This window comes from Uloborus diversus, chromosome 10, assembly GCF_026930045.1.
Source record: "Uloborus diversus isolate 005 chromosome 10, Udiv.v.3.1, whole genome shotgun sequence".
NCBI lineage: Eukaryota > Metazoa > Arthropoda > Arachnida > Araneae > Uloboridae > Uloborus > Uloborus diversus.
Window position 1 is genome coordinate 81,013,221 of NC_072740.1, and position 19,271 is coordinate 81,032,491.

General features: G+C 32.8%; 1 protein-coding gene across 1 annotated transcript in view; it reads right to left on the bottom strand.

The window, feature by feature from the left end:
• The window catches only part of LOC129231492 (atrial natriuretic peptide-converting enzyme-like), a 192,342-nt gene extending 177,954 nt beyond the window's left edge, over positions 1–14,388 (bottom strand). Inside the window, exon 1 of the mRNA XM_054865820.1 lies at positions 14,190–14,388. Within this exon, the coding sequence (XP_054721795.1) occupies positions 14,190–14,388 (199 nt within the window). The remainder of the gene's footprint in view (positions 1–14,189) is intronic.
• Positions 14,389–19,271: the final 4,883 nt, after the last annotated feature.

Consider the following 19,271-nt stretch of genomic DNA (forward strand, 5'->3'; position numbering starts at 1 on the left):
TTTGGCTCTCTGTCAAAGTTACTGCAAAAATGCTTTTTTTTTTAATTTAAATTTTGAATGACCTTTTGGCATTTGTGTCAACAGTGAACCATTGGTTTTTATGTTATTAAAGTTTGTTTTTTATGTAGTAGAAAATAATTGCCATGGTTCCCTCTTGGTGCAAAAGGGGTTAGGTTTTTCTCAAAAAAAAAAAAAAAAAAAAATCACTAGCGGGCTTCAATATACTCCCCATCAACTTCTTTTTTTTGTGAAAATAAGATTAACACGCGTCCAATAATTTTAAATGAAACCAGTTTTCAGAAAATTGCAGCAAGTTAAAAACGACAAACTAATCCAGGCTGCCTGAAATGTAAAAAAAAAAAAAAAAAAATATTAATTTGAATGAATGCGCGTGTGTGTTTGTGTAGGCGCATGTGTGTGGGTGCGTGTGTGCGTGTGTGTGTATGTATGCATGTGTGTGCTTGTTGTGTATGCAGTGCTGTGTGTGTGCACGCGTGTGTGTGTAAGCGTTCGTGTGTGTGTGTGTATGTAGGCATACGTGTTTCTGACTGTGTGGAGGCATGAGTGTGTGTATGTGTGTATGCAGGAGTGTGTGTATGTGTGTGCGCAGGAGTGTGTGTATGTGTGTGTGCAGGAGTGTGTGTAGGCGTGTGTTTGCGTGTGTGTGTAGCATATGGACGCAACCTGGAGACGGTTTTCGCAAGAGGAGCAGCATCGTGAGGCCGGTCGACGCGAGCGAAAGCTGGGAACGGGTGCTGGTGGGAAAATAAAATGATAGGAATTCAAAACAGCCAAATGAGAACAATAAGAAATCGCAAAAAAAAAAAAAAAAAACTTTTTAAAGTAATTGTGAAATTTATATTTTTTATTGTTTTATCTTTCAGTGATCTCCCTTTTTTCTTATGACCCGGTGTAAAAAACCGCACTTTTAATTGGTTTGCAGTGTTTAAAAGCTTATACCTAAAAATTCATTCGGTGTGCAGCAGATAACTACTGATAGAATACTAACACGTTTCAGTGAGCAAGAGTAAAATAGTTCATTGAAAACTTAATACCATATGACAAACAGTCTAAATATTAGTTCACGTAACTATTAGCAATAACAAGAGAATGATTTTTTTTATTAAGTGAAAAATATTTTCCCAAAAAAGTGCTATGCTTAACATTCTACTTTAGTAAAAAAAAAAAAAAAACACCTTCTTGTGAAAGAAGAAGTTAATATCAGGATATCGCATCACCAATAAGGTTAATTTTGTTGACATAATCTTCAAAGAACATCAACTTTTATGACAACATGAAAAAATATTTTTTCCCCCTAATGACATCAATTTGTAGCAAGAGCACTTATATGTGATCTTCATTTTTGATTAAACGATGATTATAGTATGAAATTTCAACTAGAAATAAATTTTTGATTCGTGAAAAAATATCTATCACCTTTTGGTTTTTAATTGAATGCATCAATTTTTAAGTTTATGAAGCTTAATGTTTTTTTTTTTTTTTTTGAAATTGATCAAATATGCTTTGTTTTAGTGTAATGTGAAAAGCTGACAGCTGACAAAAACAGTCAATCTAGTTTCCATGTTCGTATCAATATATATATATATATATATATATATATATATATATATATATACATAGTCTCAGAAAATGATTTGAAATAAGGTAAACATAAAATTTCACAGCGGAATTTATCAGTTAATATTAACCTGTTATTACTAACTTCGTTACAGGCAGAAGTTCGTGTTTTGAATAAGTTCACAGTTTTGTGAATAAAACCGCAAATAAAAAGACATTAAAATCTTCAAAATTTTAAAAATAAGTACCGCTTATACAAAACATTCAACATCAGATTTATAATATACAACAAACTTGCCATCAACTCTTAAATTTTTCTTTTGCAAGCACGAGACTACTTACAGCATTCATTAGTCTACTGTACTAGCAATTCTTCGAAGTTAGGAATAACAAATGATATTTATTTTTATTTGGTTCTTACTTATCAATGTTTACATTTCCTTGCAAATAAAGTAAATACAAAGTCTTATTGATTAGGTTAATGCTAGGCTTATCTCAAATCCTAATCGTCAAATTTTAATTGCCAAAATCTGCTACGGTTTTCTATATATATGTACGAGACTGCTTTAAGCATATTTGAGCCTACTGTAGGCATAACAATTCTTCAAAAATAGTAATGACATGTACTTATTTTTACACATTTCTTACTCATTAATTTTTACCTTACTCTCAAAAATAAATTTAACTTCAAGTCTATATTAGGCTTGGACCAACTTTAAACATACTCGTCAGGAAACGGATTCACCCCTCCCCCCCAAAAAAAACCCAATAACCCCAATAATTTCTCAACAATAGTAAACAACATGTATCTAGCACAAATAAGCAAACTTGATATAGGTTGTTTACTAAATTTACTTTGTTGCCACAAAGTCATTTATTTATTTAATATTTATTCATTTCATCAAATGACTTGTTTTTAACAATTGTTTAAAAAACTGTCGACATATGTATAACGATTTAAGTACGTTTTGCACACCATGACGTTCTTCAATGCTTGTTCTGGTTTAAATGCTTCCTTTTAAGCCAGAAAGTAGTGGTTGTTGGTGGATAAAAAAATGGAATAGTGTTGAAACGAAAAAATAGTGACATTTTGATTGAAATGACTTCATGTGAACGCAATTTTAATGTTCATTCACTTTCCCATCTAGTTAAAAGTTTCTCTACATTAACCTTTCGGAATAACAATTTCCTTGCATGCAAAGTTTAATCATGTATTTTAAAATTATTGGTCCTTTATAGCATTACATTTTTAAATAAACTTTTATAGAATGTTAATAATATTTCACTTTTTTGTTCCTTATTTATTTAAAAAAAGAAACTAAAAAGTTTTTGCATGAATGATTGTGTTCAAATTTTTCACAATTTTAAACATGGTTGACACTGGCTAAAAAAACTTTATGTATATGATTCCGTGGCTACTATGTTTCACTTTGAAATTTATCTTGAATTTTTTAAAAATTCTGTTTAATTAGCAGGCCTTTTTAAAAATATATGCCATGTTTTTGCCGCAGATATTAGTTAAAACGACGAAAAAGATAAAATTATGAAATATTTTATAATAATATTTATTATTATTATTACCCTTGTTTTATTGTTTGAAAGTTTTACAAAAAATGAATTTATGCAAATTATGTATCATGATAAAAAGATATTTAATGATTGAATAACTACAATGCTTCAATTTCTCTCCATTTTTTTGAAGTTCATATTAATTAATAGATTTTTTCTGAAAAATGCAACTCAGTTGAGTTTACCTGCACTTCAGAAACTATTTAACAGTTGAATAAGCTTCAAAGATAATCTTTAAAATTTGAAAGTTTTAACACTAAATTATACAAAAGTGATGAATAGAACGTATATCAACACCTTTTAGAACTTCACATTTTCTGTAATTATTGTTTTTTTTTTTTTTAAACAAACAAATCCATTTTAGTTGAAATAAATTCTTTTCTAAATAAAGGAACTGAAGATTAAAATTGTGGTGGCAGTGGAACTTACCAAGCAGAAACATTTTTAAAGCTATTTTTGAATTTCCGAACGCCATCATTATACACTGTTTCTCCTTAATGCTTCAAGTAACAAACAAGATATACCATAAACATATTCAAAAAAAAAAAAAAAAAAAAAAAAAAAAAAAAACACTCGGCTCATTATATTTAACACTTTAAATGTTTTTTGTAAATGGGAGAATAACATGAAATCATTAGGGAGTTAATGAACTTCATCTTATTTTCGTAAATTCTTATTTTTTATTTATTGAACTTAATGTGCAATTTAATTTAAAAAGACTGTACTTTTAATAAAGAACGTGAATTAATTAGTCTTGCTAGTAAAATATCGTCAGCAAAAATATCTAAGTGAATTCCATGAAACTAACTTTAAGTATTTTATTTAATTCAAGTGTTTTTTTCGCTTTGAGACATTTATGTTTTTTTTTCAGGAGAAAAAAATCCTCCTATTTAGAGAAGCTAATAAGCACCTTTTTTTCCCCAGCAACTTAGATCTTTTTCATATCAGGATCTTTTTTCCCAAGCAATGATATTTTAAAAACTGTTCAGAACAGACACTAGTTAAGTTTTATAGATGTTTTTTTATACCCATTTTTTTCTGTGGCGTTGCCTCATATTTCTGAAGTATTTTTTTCTCTTGTGCTTCATTTTTTCTTCCTCCGACAAGTTAAGAGGTAATTTTGTGTGCTCGAGGGTTTGAGAAAAAGAAACCTGACGATAAAAAGGTGTGAAAATCACGTATTTTATAATAATTCAGGATGTCAATTCGGTTCCCTATATTTCTTTATTTAGCTGCTTGACTGACTTTGTAAAAACACATTTTTTTAAAGAAATAACTCTGTTTTAAAACCGCACGAAGCGACTTAATTTTTATATAACATATATGATTATTCTTTTCATTGTACTGAGAAGTGAATAGCTGAGTTTTGCCGAACCAACATTGGATTTAAAGCGGATACATTTCCTTGAAAACTTATTCGGAAGCTTTGAACAAGTTTTTTACAAGTTTTCACGTGTATCTGCTATTATATACGAGAAAGTTTCATCAACTCTCTTTTGGGGGGAGTGTAGGGAGGCAAATTGAAGGTCTTGGTAATCCCCCCCCCTTCTCAAAAATTAGCCTTACTACAACCGAATACAAGTTTAGATGCAATAATTTTATGTTTGATCTAAGTCATTAAAATAATACGCATTTTTCATTTTTTAAAAAGCTTGCCATGCTATTGAATAACGGTTTGGATTTGCTAGATCTTTTTACATCACCTTAAATACTTCCCGTGGTGCTGCACTGACTTTTTATTTTATGGTTATTGTAAGTGCGTCTTTTTAAAATTTCTTTGCCTTTATCATTTTATGCGCGGTTTTAACTTTTACATCTGTTTTACATTTTAAATCTGCTTTTTGGTATATTCGTTAAGGATATTGGTCACTTTTATGTTTTTCTGTAAGTTAAATATTTGTTTATTTCGTTCAGTAAAGTTTAAACGCTCCCTGTAACTGCTTTCCCCGTTGGTTGCAGTTTTTATATCCCCTTTCGTAAATTCAAGCCATATTATTATTAGTAGTTTTACATTTACTAACAACTGCTTAAAACTTAAACGAGTATTACTTTCATTGTACTCAGAAGTAGGTTTTTTGCGTTACTAATATTTTGCTGCAATCAATGTCAGATTTAAATCTCCAAAGATTATAGATAAGTCGATATGGGGGAATTCTAGCAATAAATTTAAAAAATTTATGAAATTCATATCCCTAGTTTGACCGTAATTGGAAAAATAATTCAACAACATACATTCATATTCTCACATAAAAACACCATTGCCTTTAATGAGAAAAATGGAAAATTAATTTCAATGTTTATAAGTCGAATGATTTTTTTTTAAATAAGAAAGTGTCATAGTACATTTTGTCTTGTACTTAAAGTAGCAAAATTATAAAATGGATGCCTCGTTTACTAAGAATAGTACACCTTAAGTTGTAGTTATTATTGCTTTAGTTAAGTTTAAGGAAAATTTCCATTTTTAGCTTTGTCAGTATTAAGTTAAACTTGCCGACTCGTGCGAAGCATTTGTGCTCAAAACTTGCAGCCCTAATGTGAAAATATCATTCACAAAGTAAGGTATTCGCCAGGTAGAAAATAACCGGGCTCAATAGCTCACGAACTAATTGAAATAATTACTCGATGCAATCTTTCATAGTTCGGTGTAGCACATTTGAAGAAAAAAATGTACGAACAGGTTTCTTTTCAACTCGACTATTTATAGTTTAATTAATTACAAGCTTTTTTACACTAACATTATACTTGTTTTATACCTCAGATGTTATATAAACAGTGCTTGATTTATAAAAGTCACTTTGAATTTCAAAATCTTAATCATTCTCTCTGCATAAATTTTAACACCTTAGATGATGTTGTTGTCTTGTGCCAATTAAGCTAGGAACTTGGGGGGTGCGCTGTTTCACTTTTCGAAAAGTACCGTAATTTGGTGTGAAGTCCGACTTCCACAGTACACATGTGCCGTAAGGACCCGTTTATAAGGTAGGCCACCATTCACAGCGCTACAACACATTCTCACAAAAAAAAAAAAAAAAAAAGGCAAGAGAAATTACATCCATGCACAAGCCGGGACTCGAACCCGAGACTATCCCATCGCAGTTAGACTTCTCTAACCACTAGACTGGCGGGCGATTGAATACACAAGATGCTTTCCTTCTATTAAAATGCTATGAAGACAGAATTCTCGAACAGTGACTCGATTGTTCCGTTGAAAGGCAAAAGATCTACCCGACTGAGTTACCCCGCTCTCCCATTAAACCATGCAAGTAGAAATTTGCAATTCAACCAAAATCTTTATACTAATACCTTACCTTTGAATTTTGATGAGGTATAAAGGAGGTTACGGTGTTCCCGCAAAAAAAAACACCTTTGAGAAATTATACAGTGCTGGTAAAAAATTGCATCACCCTCGCATTTTCACAACAATGGGATTATGTGAGAAGTTTTGGTCGACAGATTAACGATGAATGTATGTGAAATTCTGCAAAACTTATAAAATAAACATTTAACAGCAGGAATCCGATAATTGTTTACGTAGAACGGGCTGTTTCCGGGCCAAGACAAACTGCTGACCCCATGCTCATTTTTCCATTTCTGAACCTGCGTGTAAGTTTAGAGAAAAAAAAAACCTAACCCCATGTCAATTTAAGTCTAATGGCAGGATAAAGGTTTTTAAATTGTTACTTACCAGTTTTACCCTATGGCACGGAGCAGAATCATCCTGGAAAATGACGTTTGGTGAAAGTGATCCCGGATAATAGGAAGCAATTTCTCCTCCAAAATGACAATATACACCTGAGCGTTTACTATTCCTTGCACAAAGTGAAGCCCACCAACTAATTGATCAGAAATACATCCCCATATCATCTGGGATACGGGATGCTTGACTGTGTGTTGAATGCAGTCCGGATGATATTCCTCTTCTTTTCGGCGCGGGTGAGGCAATTTTTTTTACCACCACTGCATATGAGGTAGTGAGAAGCAAAGAGATGAAAGTGACAAAATTAAAAATGTGAAGATAACGAGTACAAATAGTAGGGGAACCTTTCCTCCGTCTTGGGGCAAGAGTAGCCCTGGTAGGTGCTGCTGTACAGCATGATTTAGAAAAAAAATCAATAAAACCTTCCTAGGATGTTGTCTTTAAACGTGTTTTACTCGAAACTTGAAAATGTCCACTTACATCCCTATGCTTCTCACTGCCTCATCTGTGATATTTCTAACTACAATTTTCACTACTACAGTTTGTCCCTGATCATCATAAGAGCGTCTCGTATTTTGTGAATGATGGTTTAGATAAGCGTTAAAGCAAATTTGCGTAACAGAGGCTCTACTTTAATAACTAAGTAAAGCGTTAGTAATAGTCTTTTTTTTTTCAGATTTCATAATGGGGTTTAGAATAAAAAATAAAATAAAAATAACAAAATAAAAGTTAGAAGACTGCTTATTAAAAAAGTGTTGTTAAAATGATTGAAGATAAAGTATGTCCGTTACTGTATTTAGTTAATTCAAAAAATACTTTTATAGCATTGTTTGTTAAAAGTTTCATTTTCCACCCTACGTTTTTGTCGTTAGCAGAACGATATCCCTGATTAATCAGAAATAACTTTTCCCCTTCCCCTGCTCCATGATATAAAGGTAGTATAAACAATAAATTATTACATACTGCACTTCATTTAGTTTCTTTGAAATAAATGAGTTTAGATATTTCTATTTCAATAGATGAACACCTAAAAAAAAACTAATTACGACCTTTTAAATGAACAGCATTAAAAATAAATTTAAACACGAGAGATTAGAAAAGTTGTATATCTTATTTTAGATTTCATTATTCAGTTTATTAATTAAACTGACATCGAAGTTAAGTATCTATTATACTGTTAAATCTACTAGACTTACAATTTAATTTTAAAATACTTACAATATCCATTAATTTTCTATTCTGACTATGGCTATGCGACTTTAATATACATGCTTGAATATTGTAAATTCTTCTTTTAAATATCTTGATTATTGGAATTTTGTAAAATGCGCAAAGCGGATTGACGTAATAAATTTGATATTTTTGTAAAAACTCTTAATTTTTTTCTTTTCCTTTATTTAAACTCAAATTATGTTGTGATATTTATTTTAACGGATAAAAATTAAGATATGTAAGAAAAAAGTTTCATGTACGACCATGCGATATCTTTTGTCTCAAAATCTACATTTTTGTGTGGGCATTAGACAAATTCCTGTTTTTTTTCTTCTAAAAATTATACATTCCATGTCACACGCACATGATATATTAATGCATTTTCTGTGCAAACGTTCAAGATAAAAAATTCATGCTCTCCCATTCTGCTGATATTTGTTTTTTATCTCTTAATGAATTATGTTTAATTAGAACTTCCCGACATTAATGCATTATCTCTCCGTTTTAAGGTCACAGTTCGATGTACTTTCCGAATATCTTTATTGTGGTGGATAACCTTTTTTTTGCAAATGAGAGAGCAGTGCCAAAATCCTATCAGAGAACGATCTAAACATCCTTTCTCTATGTACCGTATGCCTAATTATTCTTTGCCTAATAGTCTAATGTTCTGACTGGTACTTTGCTTGTTTTTTTTTTTTTTTTTTTTTTTGCTGATTATATTTTTAAAACAGTGAAAACTACAACTTTGGTAGTTTGCTAAAAGCTTCTTTTGCAAATCTACATGTAGAAATGTATCAATAATTTTGCTTCGGGGAAATGATCCAAATAAAGTCTGTTTGTTATGCAGAATGGTAATTAAAACCAAAGTGATGAATGATCGTATTAAATGCGTATTATTACTTAAAATGAACGAATTTAAATCATTTTCAGAGAAGTACTTTTTTTTCAATAATTCTTTTTGCTCGTTAAACATTTTTCTTATTTGTAAAATATTTGGGTAAATATTTCTCTGCCAAGACATACACATCAAAACAACGTACATCAATTAAGTGATGCATACACTGTTGAAAATTCAGGAAACTTTTCCAGTAAATATTACCTCAATATGGAGTGTTTATATTACAGAAAAAATGTACCGAAAAAAGTAAACGATTGCAGCACTAATTGATGCACCACGTGACTTACAGTGCAAATCAGAGAACACCGTATGTCCCATCTCTCGATATGTCCCAACTCGTATGGTGAGCAGCAAAGCCGCCTGCCGATTCGAAGGTCCCGAGATCGATCCTGCAACTCGCTTTTTGCGTTTTTTAACTCTCGTTTATTCTACCATAAAATTTTAAAGTAAAATAAAAATTTATGGTAAATATTACTGGCACCATGGATGAAGTAGCTTTTACTGTAAAGTTTCAGGACTTTTTTAAACATAGTAAAATTTTTTAAAACATCAGAAAGAATGAATAAATTATGTTTGGTTCGAAAAGTGTCGGTATCGGGACCTTTTTATTTTAACTTAGAAATTTAAAAAACTAAATTATTTCGAAGGTGCTCCATTTATAATATTTTAGCTGCCATGCATTTAGTCAAGGCTTTAGTTAAGCGATTGTATATTCTGAAAAATATATGTACAACAAAAAGCTACACTACTCTAAGGCTCGAACTGTTTAACTACGAGAAGTGTTTTTAAACCTTCGGATCATAAATTCATTGGTTTTTAAGGTTAAAAAAACCCATCAATATGAGATTATGTATTACGACACAAACCACACTAGGTTAAATATTTGATCGTATTTGTATGTAACAAATACCCAGAAATAAGTGTTTCTAACTTGTCAAAAAATATTTATAAATCTATAGCTTTATCGGCAACATTATGGATGAAACTATAGAGTAATTATGTATTGACAAACCAAATATCGTATTACCTAGATAAGTTGAAACTACTGAGAAATGTAAACCTCTTTTACAATAAAATATGTTTCTTCCTGGTTTGCTGCAGCTTACTTATATTTAAAAAAAGTTGTTAATTCTTCCAGAAAGCGTAATTTATGTAGCTGACGAATTTAAAACGAAAAACGTTGTTGTACTCCGTCATTTTTTCCTATGATCTGATAACCCTAGAAGAGCAGATTGTTGTCCACTAAGGCCATGATTTGCCTTTTTAGAGTCCAGGTTTCCATATTAAGGCACTTAAAGATTAGGCTCAGGATATGAGCCTGTGCTGCATATGCTGCACATAGATGTTTGTGAACTGTTCGCAAGACTGACCAAAAATTATAAAATAGCAACTTATCAGTTCCCCGAATGTAGCGATTGACTTTTATCATTTCCATTAAAGTAAATATGGAATTTTCAATAAGGGGGTCATTCCATTGTGACTAACGTAACATTCGTAGCTGATTTTCAACCTCTTTTTTATTTAAAACCTGAAGTAAAAAGAATTTTTTTTTTTGGTATAATGTGCAGATTTAAAATGTACAAGGTGACTTTTTTTATTTCTACCAAGAATATGTTAGGTCACTATTACGGCTTTGTGAAAAAAAAATAATAATAAAATAAATAAATGAATAAAAAATCTGAGGCCGAGGTTGACATTTCTATAGAAAAGCCCATAATTTTTGAGTTTATCAAATGTGCTTTAATTTGTTTTTAAATTGAAAATACAGAATTTTCCACCTTTTTTTATTTCTTTTCACGTTACTTTTTCGCTTAAAAAAAGAATTGACTTTATTGGGGACTTATGTTCCAAACAAGGTCAAATCACCTTTTGCTGATGAAACTGAAAATCACAACTGATAAATTTGAACATGGACATGTTTTTTTCTTTTGAATCGTGAAGAATGAGCGAAATTTGAACTCAAATAAAATTTAAATAAACAAGATACTAGCCCATAACCCTTAGGGTGATGTCCTTATTTGGCGCTGCTACCATAGCATATATGCAACACAGAAAGCATAAAATGTGCAAGCAATCTATATTAACATGGCGCGAAGCGGTAACTGCTATAAACATGATCGTGTGAAATACTACTATTTGATTAAATATATCTTTATGTCCTAATGCTTTTCTGAAATATTAATGTTTGCTTTGGTCAGTAACAACAGCCTGGAGTGTTTATTCAACGCGATAGATTGTGAGGAAAGAGAAAGAAATGTTTCTACCAGCTGCCATATACTGTTCATCTTGTTCAATAACGAACAAAAAGCTAATCGTTATTAGGTTGTCGATGTAGAAAAAAATATTTTTTTTAAAAAAAATATTTTATTATTTCTTCAAAAAGAAAAAAAAAAAAAAAAAAAAAAACAAGAACTTTAATTTCCCTATACTGCATCTAAAATCAGTTGGAATGCTAATATTTTTGGTATTAGTTGAAACTTTCTCTCACTCATGTTCTCATTTTATGAGAAGAAAATTAAAAACACCTTTATGTGTGTCCCATTTTATGAGAAGAAACTTAAAAAGCACCTTTATGTCCCATTTTGAGAAGAAACTTGAAAAGCACCTTTATGTATATGAAAACATTTAAAAGGGTCAGTTTGGAAGGTAGGCAAGTTTTTTTTATGGTAATAAAATATTACTCATCTTTTTTTTCCCCAAAAATATTGATTGAAAGGTAATATTAACCCATGTTCTACTATTACGTTAAAAGTGTCCCACTAATTTGACCACTAGCAAAATGTATCTGAGACTGTTGTGCATTACTTGTGTCTATTATCGGCTACACCTTTTGATTTGCATTTGATTCATCACCTGTACTTAAATTAGACAAGAATACTGGATATACAGGGTCTGTTCAATAAGTATCAGGACTGGTTCCAAAAATCAAAATTTATTGCAGGTATCATTACAATTACTTAATAATCTTCAAAATACATTCCTCCTGCATTGATACACTTAGTTCGGCGCGTTTGTCACTTGTCAACAACCCGCTGGAAGTCGGTTTCCGGAATACTGTTGAGAACCTTTGAATCGCCTCGATGGGGTCGAACTTTGAGCTCTCTTTTTATTTGCGAAAACAAGAATAAGTCCGGTGAAGCCAGGATTGGGCTGTCCAAAATTTATTGCAAAATTTACACCCGCGACAGTTTTTGTTCCTCGCTCAAGACTTTCGGCACCAGCTTCGCTTTCCAAAACGCAAGATCCTTTGTTACAATAGTGGGACGGTTCCGACTGAAAGGTTGGTCTCCTCACTAATAAGGGCGATGGTTAAACGCCTGCCAGAGTCCAAAACTGTTTTCACTTTGGCAACCTTGAACAGTTCGGGCAGTTGTCGGGCGTCCGAAGCAGTGATCGACTTCGACGAGCTCCCGGCCTTCCTTAAAGAATTTGCGCCACTTAAAAACTCTTGTGCTGCTTAAGGCATCATCCCCATAAGCCTTTTTAATGAGCTCAAGGGTCTCGGACGTGGATTTCCCGAGTTTAAAGAAAAATTTCACAGCGTTCCATGCTGGTGCGAAGACACCATTGAAAATCACACGTCACAAAAATCCACCTTCTGTCTCAACGCATGCCCGCAGGCGACTGAATTAAAGTGTGCGTGAGGGGTGGTGGACCCCTCTACCAAAGCCGACCGGCCGGAGCGCCCTCCACCTCTCCGTTGAGGATACAACGAACCAGTCCCGATACTAATTGAACACTCTGTATAACTTAAATGCATGTTTTAAAGAAATGGCTTAAGCAGAAAAAAGGAGATACACAAGAAGCACACTAATGCGAGCTAATCACTCGTTGCGTTTTATTACATAGTTAGGCCGTGGTAGCCTGATCGGTAGGGCATTGGACTCGGGGCCGGAGGGGCTCGGGTTCAATCCCCGCTGGTCGAAGACCCACCGTCGTCATTAAAGGGGACTGGGCGACGTTAAATATGCTCGTGGTCTCAATGTCCTCCAAGTGAAACGATACCTCTGGGGGTGCTAGTACCAGGTAGCTATTAGCTCTTGGACTAGTTCTAAATTCTCATTAACTGTTCGATCCGGTGATGGTGCTGCCATCTATCGGTATATAAAAATAATGGAGGCAAGGCACTTTGTATGCAGTCCTCGACATATATACAGTTGTAGTCAGTTGTGACTCTTAAATAGAAATAGATTATTACATAGTTGAATGGAAGTCAATCTTCGCTAGTCAATGAGGGTTGATAAGTTTTGATGTTTTTTATAATCCGTTATTAATTTTTTTTGAAACGATTAAACTCTACTAGCAGCAATTAAAATTTTGTCACAACTTATCAAAATATACATTCACTTCAATTGTGAAATAACGCATGATTTAAATCTATACCATCTTCAGTATTGCTTGTTTATCACTGTTTTCGTAAATAACGCTTTGGTATTTTTTACTGTTTTTAATGGTTTTCATCTACTACAGTGGCCGCCACTTATATGAATCACGTTTGTTCTAAACAGCTTTGATTTTATAAATCGGCTGATTAAATAAAGCTGCTAATTCAATAAAGGTGGATTTATTACGTTTTTGACAATTTAATTCATTAAACTGGTTGATTCAATTGACCAGCGTCCACTGGGTTTGCTTCACTTTTTAGCTGCTTCTGATGGTTCTATGGTTAAGTTTATCAGATGTTGAAAAAAAATATACGAAAGCAAGAGAGAGTTCATTAAACAAAGGCGTGACATTCCTAATATTTCTACATTTTCGTTTGATACTTTTGAGCATCATACATTAGCCTCTTATAATTGAATGTCATGATGATGATTAAGTTACCAACAACTTGCATTAGTCTAGCACTGTTACATAGTTTCTTAAAACTCCATGTTGCCAGCATTTTTTACCGTAAAATCGTATTTTAATGTACATTTTGCGGTAAGAAAACAAAAACGCTAGGGCTAATTGTGCCGAATAAAAAAGGAGGGAATACAAGCAGTGGGACTGGAACCTAGACATCTTTGTTCTAAGATAGATGTCTTAACCACTATCGTAAATGGGCTCACGGATAGAAAGGGAAAGTCGAACTAAGTGCTTCGATCCGCAAATCACGTGGTATACCGATTGGCGAAACCGTTTGCTTTTTCCGGTTCAATTTTCCGTAAAATTCATCATAAAATGTTAATGAATTTTTAATAGTTGAGTTTGAGAATAAGGTTCTGTTAATCTTGAAAATTGAATCAAACTTACGTCCAAAATAAACTCCAGCAGCAGCTCCTAGAGACACGAAAAGGATTGCAAGAATGACGCATGCACAAGCTGTAGGTGTACAACCTTCTTTATGGGTGAATTTGATTTGATGGCTGTCTCCACTTTCACTGGGTGTGCCACAACTGCTGCTATTTGTTATGGCACTAAAGGGAACAGAGCGCTGCTGCAGAGCATCCATGCTCAGGCCCCTAAAAAAAAGAAAAGTATTAGAACAGTTGTTGCGTTGTGAAGGTTTTTACTGTATTTAACTTGTTATGAATACCATGATACTAGAACCGGAGATTTTAAAGGATTTATATAAATTCGATGCATGCCATACAGTCCAAAAATTTATGTTCTTGATTTCATACTGGCTAGTGTGTTGGCTTATCGCTATTTTGTAAAACAAGTAAACTTTCTTACAGATCGGCAACCATCTTTAAAATGACACCACTATATGCGTATGATCATTATAACTGGAGAATTTAAACGACTGTTAATGATACATGCACTCTTGTGATGCAAAATTACACTAAACATTTTCCTTCAACTGAGAGTGTCCAAGTCGATTAGATATTCAAGACATGTTTGAAATGCCGTATAATCATACGACATAGACATTTAAACAATCATCTGCATCTTGAAAATCTACCTACTGGAGCTCGATTTGATCCCCCCCCCCCCCTAATTTGGTGAGCGAGGATAACACCGAACTACTACGCTACTTTGTCGGGTGCCTTTGTCGGGTGGAGTATTTAAGTATTATACAACCTTCACACTTCATAATATTCTGTCCAGTTTCCGTAATGCGAATGTCAGTAGATTGCTGTTGGTTAAGACGATAGTTTACGTAGGTCTTCTACATCTGCTAGCATGCGACATGAATAACCAAAGAGGGTAAAGTAGTCAGGAGCTTTAAAACGGTAATGATGAATCAATAGAAAATCTTAAGTTTATTGCGACTGCAATGGAAGATACCTTATAGACCGTATGAAAGCTGGAACTATGCTCGTCTACAACGATCATGGGAGATCGCAAATAAAACGAAAGAAAAGACAATGGTTAAAACTATTTGCAGCTCATTAGTATAAAATATTCAAATGAAAGTCAGTATTTAAAAGCCATGAAGTAGAGAATAAAGTTTCTCCACGCACACACTTCATTGAAATGAGGCTCAAATTCAATATAGTGTGGGAAAATGACAAAGTTTTCAAAAATAAATTCGTTACATACTTAATTATGCTTCATGCTCAGCTCAAGTTATCCCAACATTTATTTTTTGCAGGAAATTACCAATGACCCTTTTTTTGACATAAACAGATCTTATTTTAAATATTTTGTCGAATATCAGTTATTATAAAAGTGTAAATAAATTTTGTTTAGGAATTTCTAACAGCTGTTAGCCCGTTGCAAAAGGTTCACAAACTTTTTTTTTATTCAGTTTCAGTGTTAAATAAGATAAACGCATCAGTAGTGGCCAATGCTTCAGTAGTAGCTACTTCAAGGTTTATATTTGAAAAAAATAAGATTCCAAGTCCGCCAATGGACTCAAAAGTGCATAAACGTGCAAGAGGTGTTACCTCCTGCATGTTTGAATCCATTCGGAAACCTGATTTTTTTTTTCAAATATAAACCTTGACGTGGACGCTACTGAAACACTACTAAGAACTGGCCACTACTGGTGTGTTTACCTTTATAACTTTAAATCCAACCCTTCAAAATTTGCTAGAATCAATTCCTTACTCTCCAGCTACACAAAATTTGGAAAGTAATTAAGACATGATTAACGCAAGAAATTATGTCCTGAATTAGTAAAATGCTCTGAAAAACAATTAAATACAAACTTAGAAAGTATCAGAATTTTGTGAGTGCAGCTACTTCATTATAACTCCGGAATATTCACCTGGCAAGAAAGCTCTGCCTCGCAAATCATCAAAATATGAAGGAATCAATTTTTAATGACTCAGTCCAAGAAGTTCCAAATGAACCATTTTCAAACACGTAGCTCCAATTTATTGAATGCTCAAAATGTGTCGCACATTTAAACTTACTTTATCAAAATCTGTCTAAAGCACGTGGCCAAATTACTTTTCGAAACTTCAAATCTTTCAAGAATACAAAACGATAATGATTATCCGGCAATCGACTATCATTCCAAGAAAGTCATCTAGTTTCACTCGTTATCGTGGGAAATGTTTGATTTATTTTATTTGTAAAATCCTCTAGTCGTTTCCGTGCATGATTCAAGTAATCAGTCTGTAATATTTGAAGATAGCTCAAATTATCCATCAGAAAAATGTACTTTCAATGAAATTAATCATTCAAATGTGTTGAGTTTGAATTCTAGTCCAAAGAAACATATTCAGTAAGTGTTAAGGAGAGCATGTTAATTGATTAAATTAATGTAATAAAATTTTTCGACTCTTAATTTCTCGAAGCATCATAATTGTAATAGATTGTAAAATTATTTTTTGTCGACGATTAAAATTTTTTCGTCAATTAAGATATTACGTTACCACAAAAAATGCTTATTAATTTTAAACGATTATTGAAAGTAAATAAGATGCATTAGATATTTCATGCATTTGTTTTCCTTTCAGTTACATTTCTTCGTTGCAATGTTCGAAAAATATTATCGCAAAATAAGTTATAAAGAAAATACAAGGGCCATTTCACAGAAAATGAACATTTTGTCCATATATTTCACTTAAAATAAAACTTTCAAATATTAACTAACAATTTTTTTCTGTGTGATTTTTTAAGCAAAAAATTCCGTCATTACCCATTAAAATTATTACTTTTTAAAGAAATACAGTAAAGCGTCACTTGCGAGATAAAGGGTTGACCTTTTCGTGTAATGGCCTACAATGCATTTCATCTTTTTTTTTTTTTTTTAGTTTTAAGAATTCAATATTGTGAGGAACTGTTTTCTTTTTGAAGCAATGATAATGAAGGTTACAGAATGCGTTGTGAGAGCTATACCTCCCGCCCCCTAAATAAGTAGTTCCCAGCATATTTTACATGTTATTCTTCGAAATCATAAATTGTAATAAATCTATAGTTTGTAATGTTCACAACCCGTCAGAAGGCACAAACAGAAATCGCAAGTTAAGTAAAAGAGGAACCAAGTGCAGAGCCCCTGCAAAGTACAATTCATTCACGCTCGAGGTGATTTTTGTGGATACTATTCAAGTCTAAAAATACTGGAGTACGTGTCAGAAGATACTCGTACATATGACATCCTATTAATGTATTTTAGTTTATTTTACTGTTAAGTGTAAATTACTTTTTATACAATCAGCGGAAATGGAAGACATAGGTTAACTATCATACTTCTCTAATTTTATCATGCATACTTTTACATTATATTTTTTCCCTTAATAATGGGGTTGCGTTTGGCCGTTTAGCCGTTTTCAGAGTTAGTGCAATCCCCTGATATGACATCATGTCAATGGCACATATCATTTTGACGCCCAACTTCCAATTGATGCAGGCACCTGGGCTCTCTTCGATGCGATGCGAAATACGGATTTAGTTTTTACGAGGGCATTCAAAGCCAAACGATTACCCAAGGAATCTTTTACATGCTGCATAATTATACGACATGGGCACTGACGATTTTAGCATCTCGAAAATCCACTGACTGGACAGCACGGATCAGAATACTTTTACATATAAACTGTATAATAACTATATACACGAGGCTTAGTCAGAAAGTTAGTTACACTGCTTAAGAAAACAGAAAAGGGATTGAAATTTTACAATAACTTTATTGTGATCTTAAAGTTCCATTTAAAACCTACTTTTTAACGTAATCACCTCCGTTATTTAAGCACTTGTCGAGACGTGGTACAAGTTTTTCGATGCCTTCTGCAAATGAATCCCGTCCAATGTCCGATAACCATTGTTGAGTTGCAGCTTTCACTTAGTCATCCGAATGGCATCATCGCTTTGAAAGTTCTTGTTTTATGGGACCAAAAACATCGAAGTCAAGAGGCGAAAGGTTAGGGTGTCTTGGGAAGGTGATTCCACACTTCCCACCTAAACTTGTTCTTTCCTCGCGCTCAGCGTCATCAATATATCTGTACGTTCATTCTCAAACATGTTGCACCATTTCACGATAGCTCGACTTGAAATTGCATTTTCACCATACTGGTGCTACTGCACATAAATTTCAGTGCAGTTGCAACTTTTCGCCCACAAAATTGAATCGCTGCACGCATTCCCAATATGGATGCTAATTACAACTGTCGAGAAATGTTTGCGACTGATAATCAGAAAAACTGAACTTGTCTTGGGGATTGGAGAAGCCCCTACGTCAGACGATAAAGGTACATGTCTTAAGTATTGCCACCTTATTTCATCAAAATTGTTTTGGAACAGACTTACGAAGAAGTGCAACTAACTTTCTGACTGACCTACGTATATATATATATATATATATATATATATATATATATATATATATATATATATATATATATATATATATATATATATATATATATATATATATATATATATATATATATATATATAAGAAAGGAAGGGAGAAATGCATTCTATATTGATATAACTAAAACGTAACATTAAATTTATATTTGAAAAGAAGCAATAAATCATCAACAAGTGTAGCAAAATGCAAATTGAGGTAGTGAGAAGCAAAGGGATGTAAGTGGCAAAATTAAAAATTCGGAGATGATTAGTATTAATGGTAGGAGAACCTCTCCTCTGTTATTGGGCAGGAGATGGTACTAGTAGCTCTGGTGAATTCTGCTATGGAGCAAGATTTAGAAAAACAATTCAATGAAAACCTACATAGGATCTGAACTTCAAACAAATTTTACTCAAAACTTTCCTAAGTCCACTTACATCTCTTTGTTTCTTACTGCCTTAATTGTTATTGATTAAGTCCTTGAACGTAATTATCGTCTAGTAATTCAGGAAAATTCCATTCCATATCTTTTAAAGTCATTGCTTTTGAAGTTTACATGAAGTACAATAAATGCTCTTATTCTATAATGGTTATGTCAAATAATGTGTTGGTCATTTCGACCAAATCGGCAAAAATAGCCTTCAAAA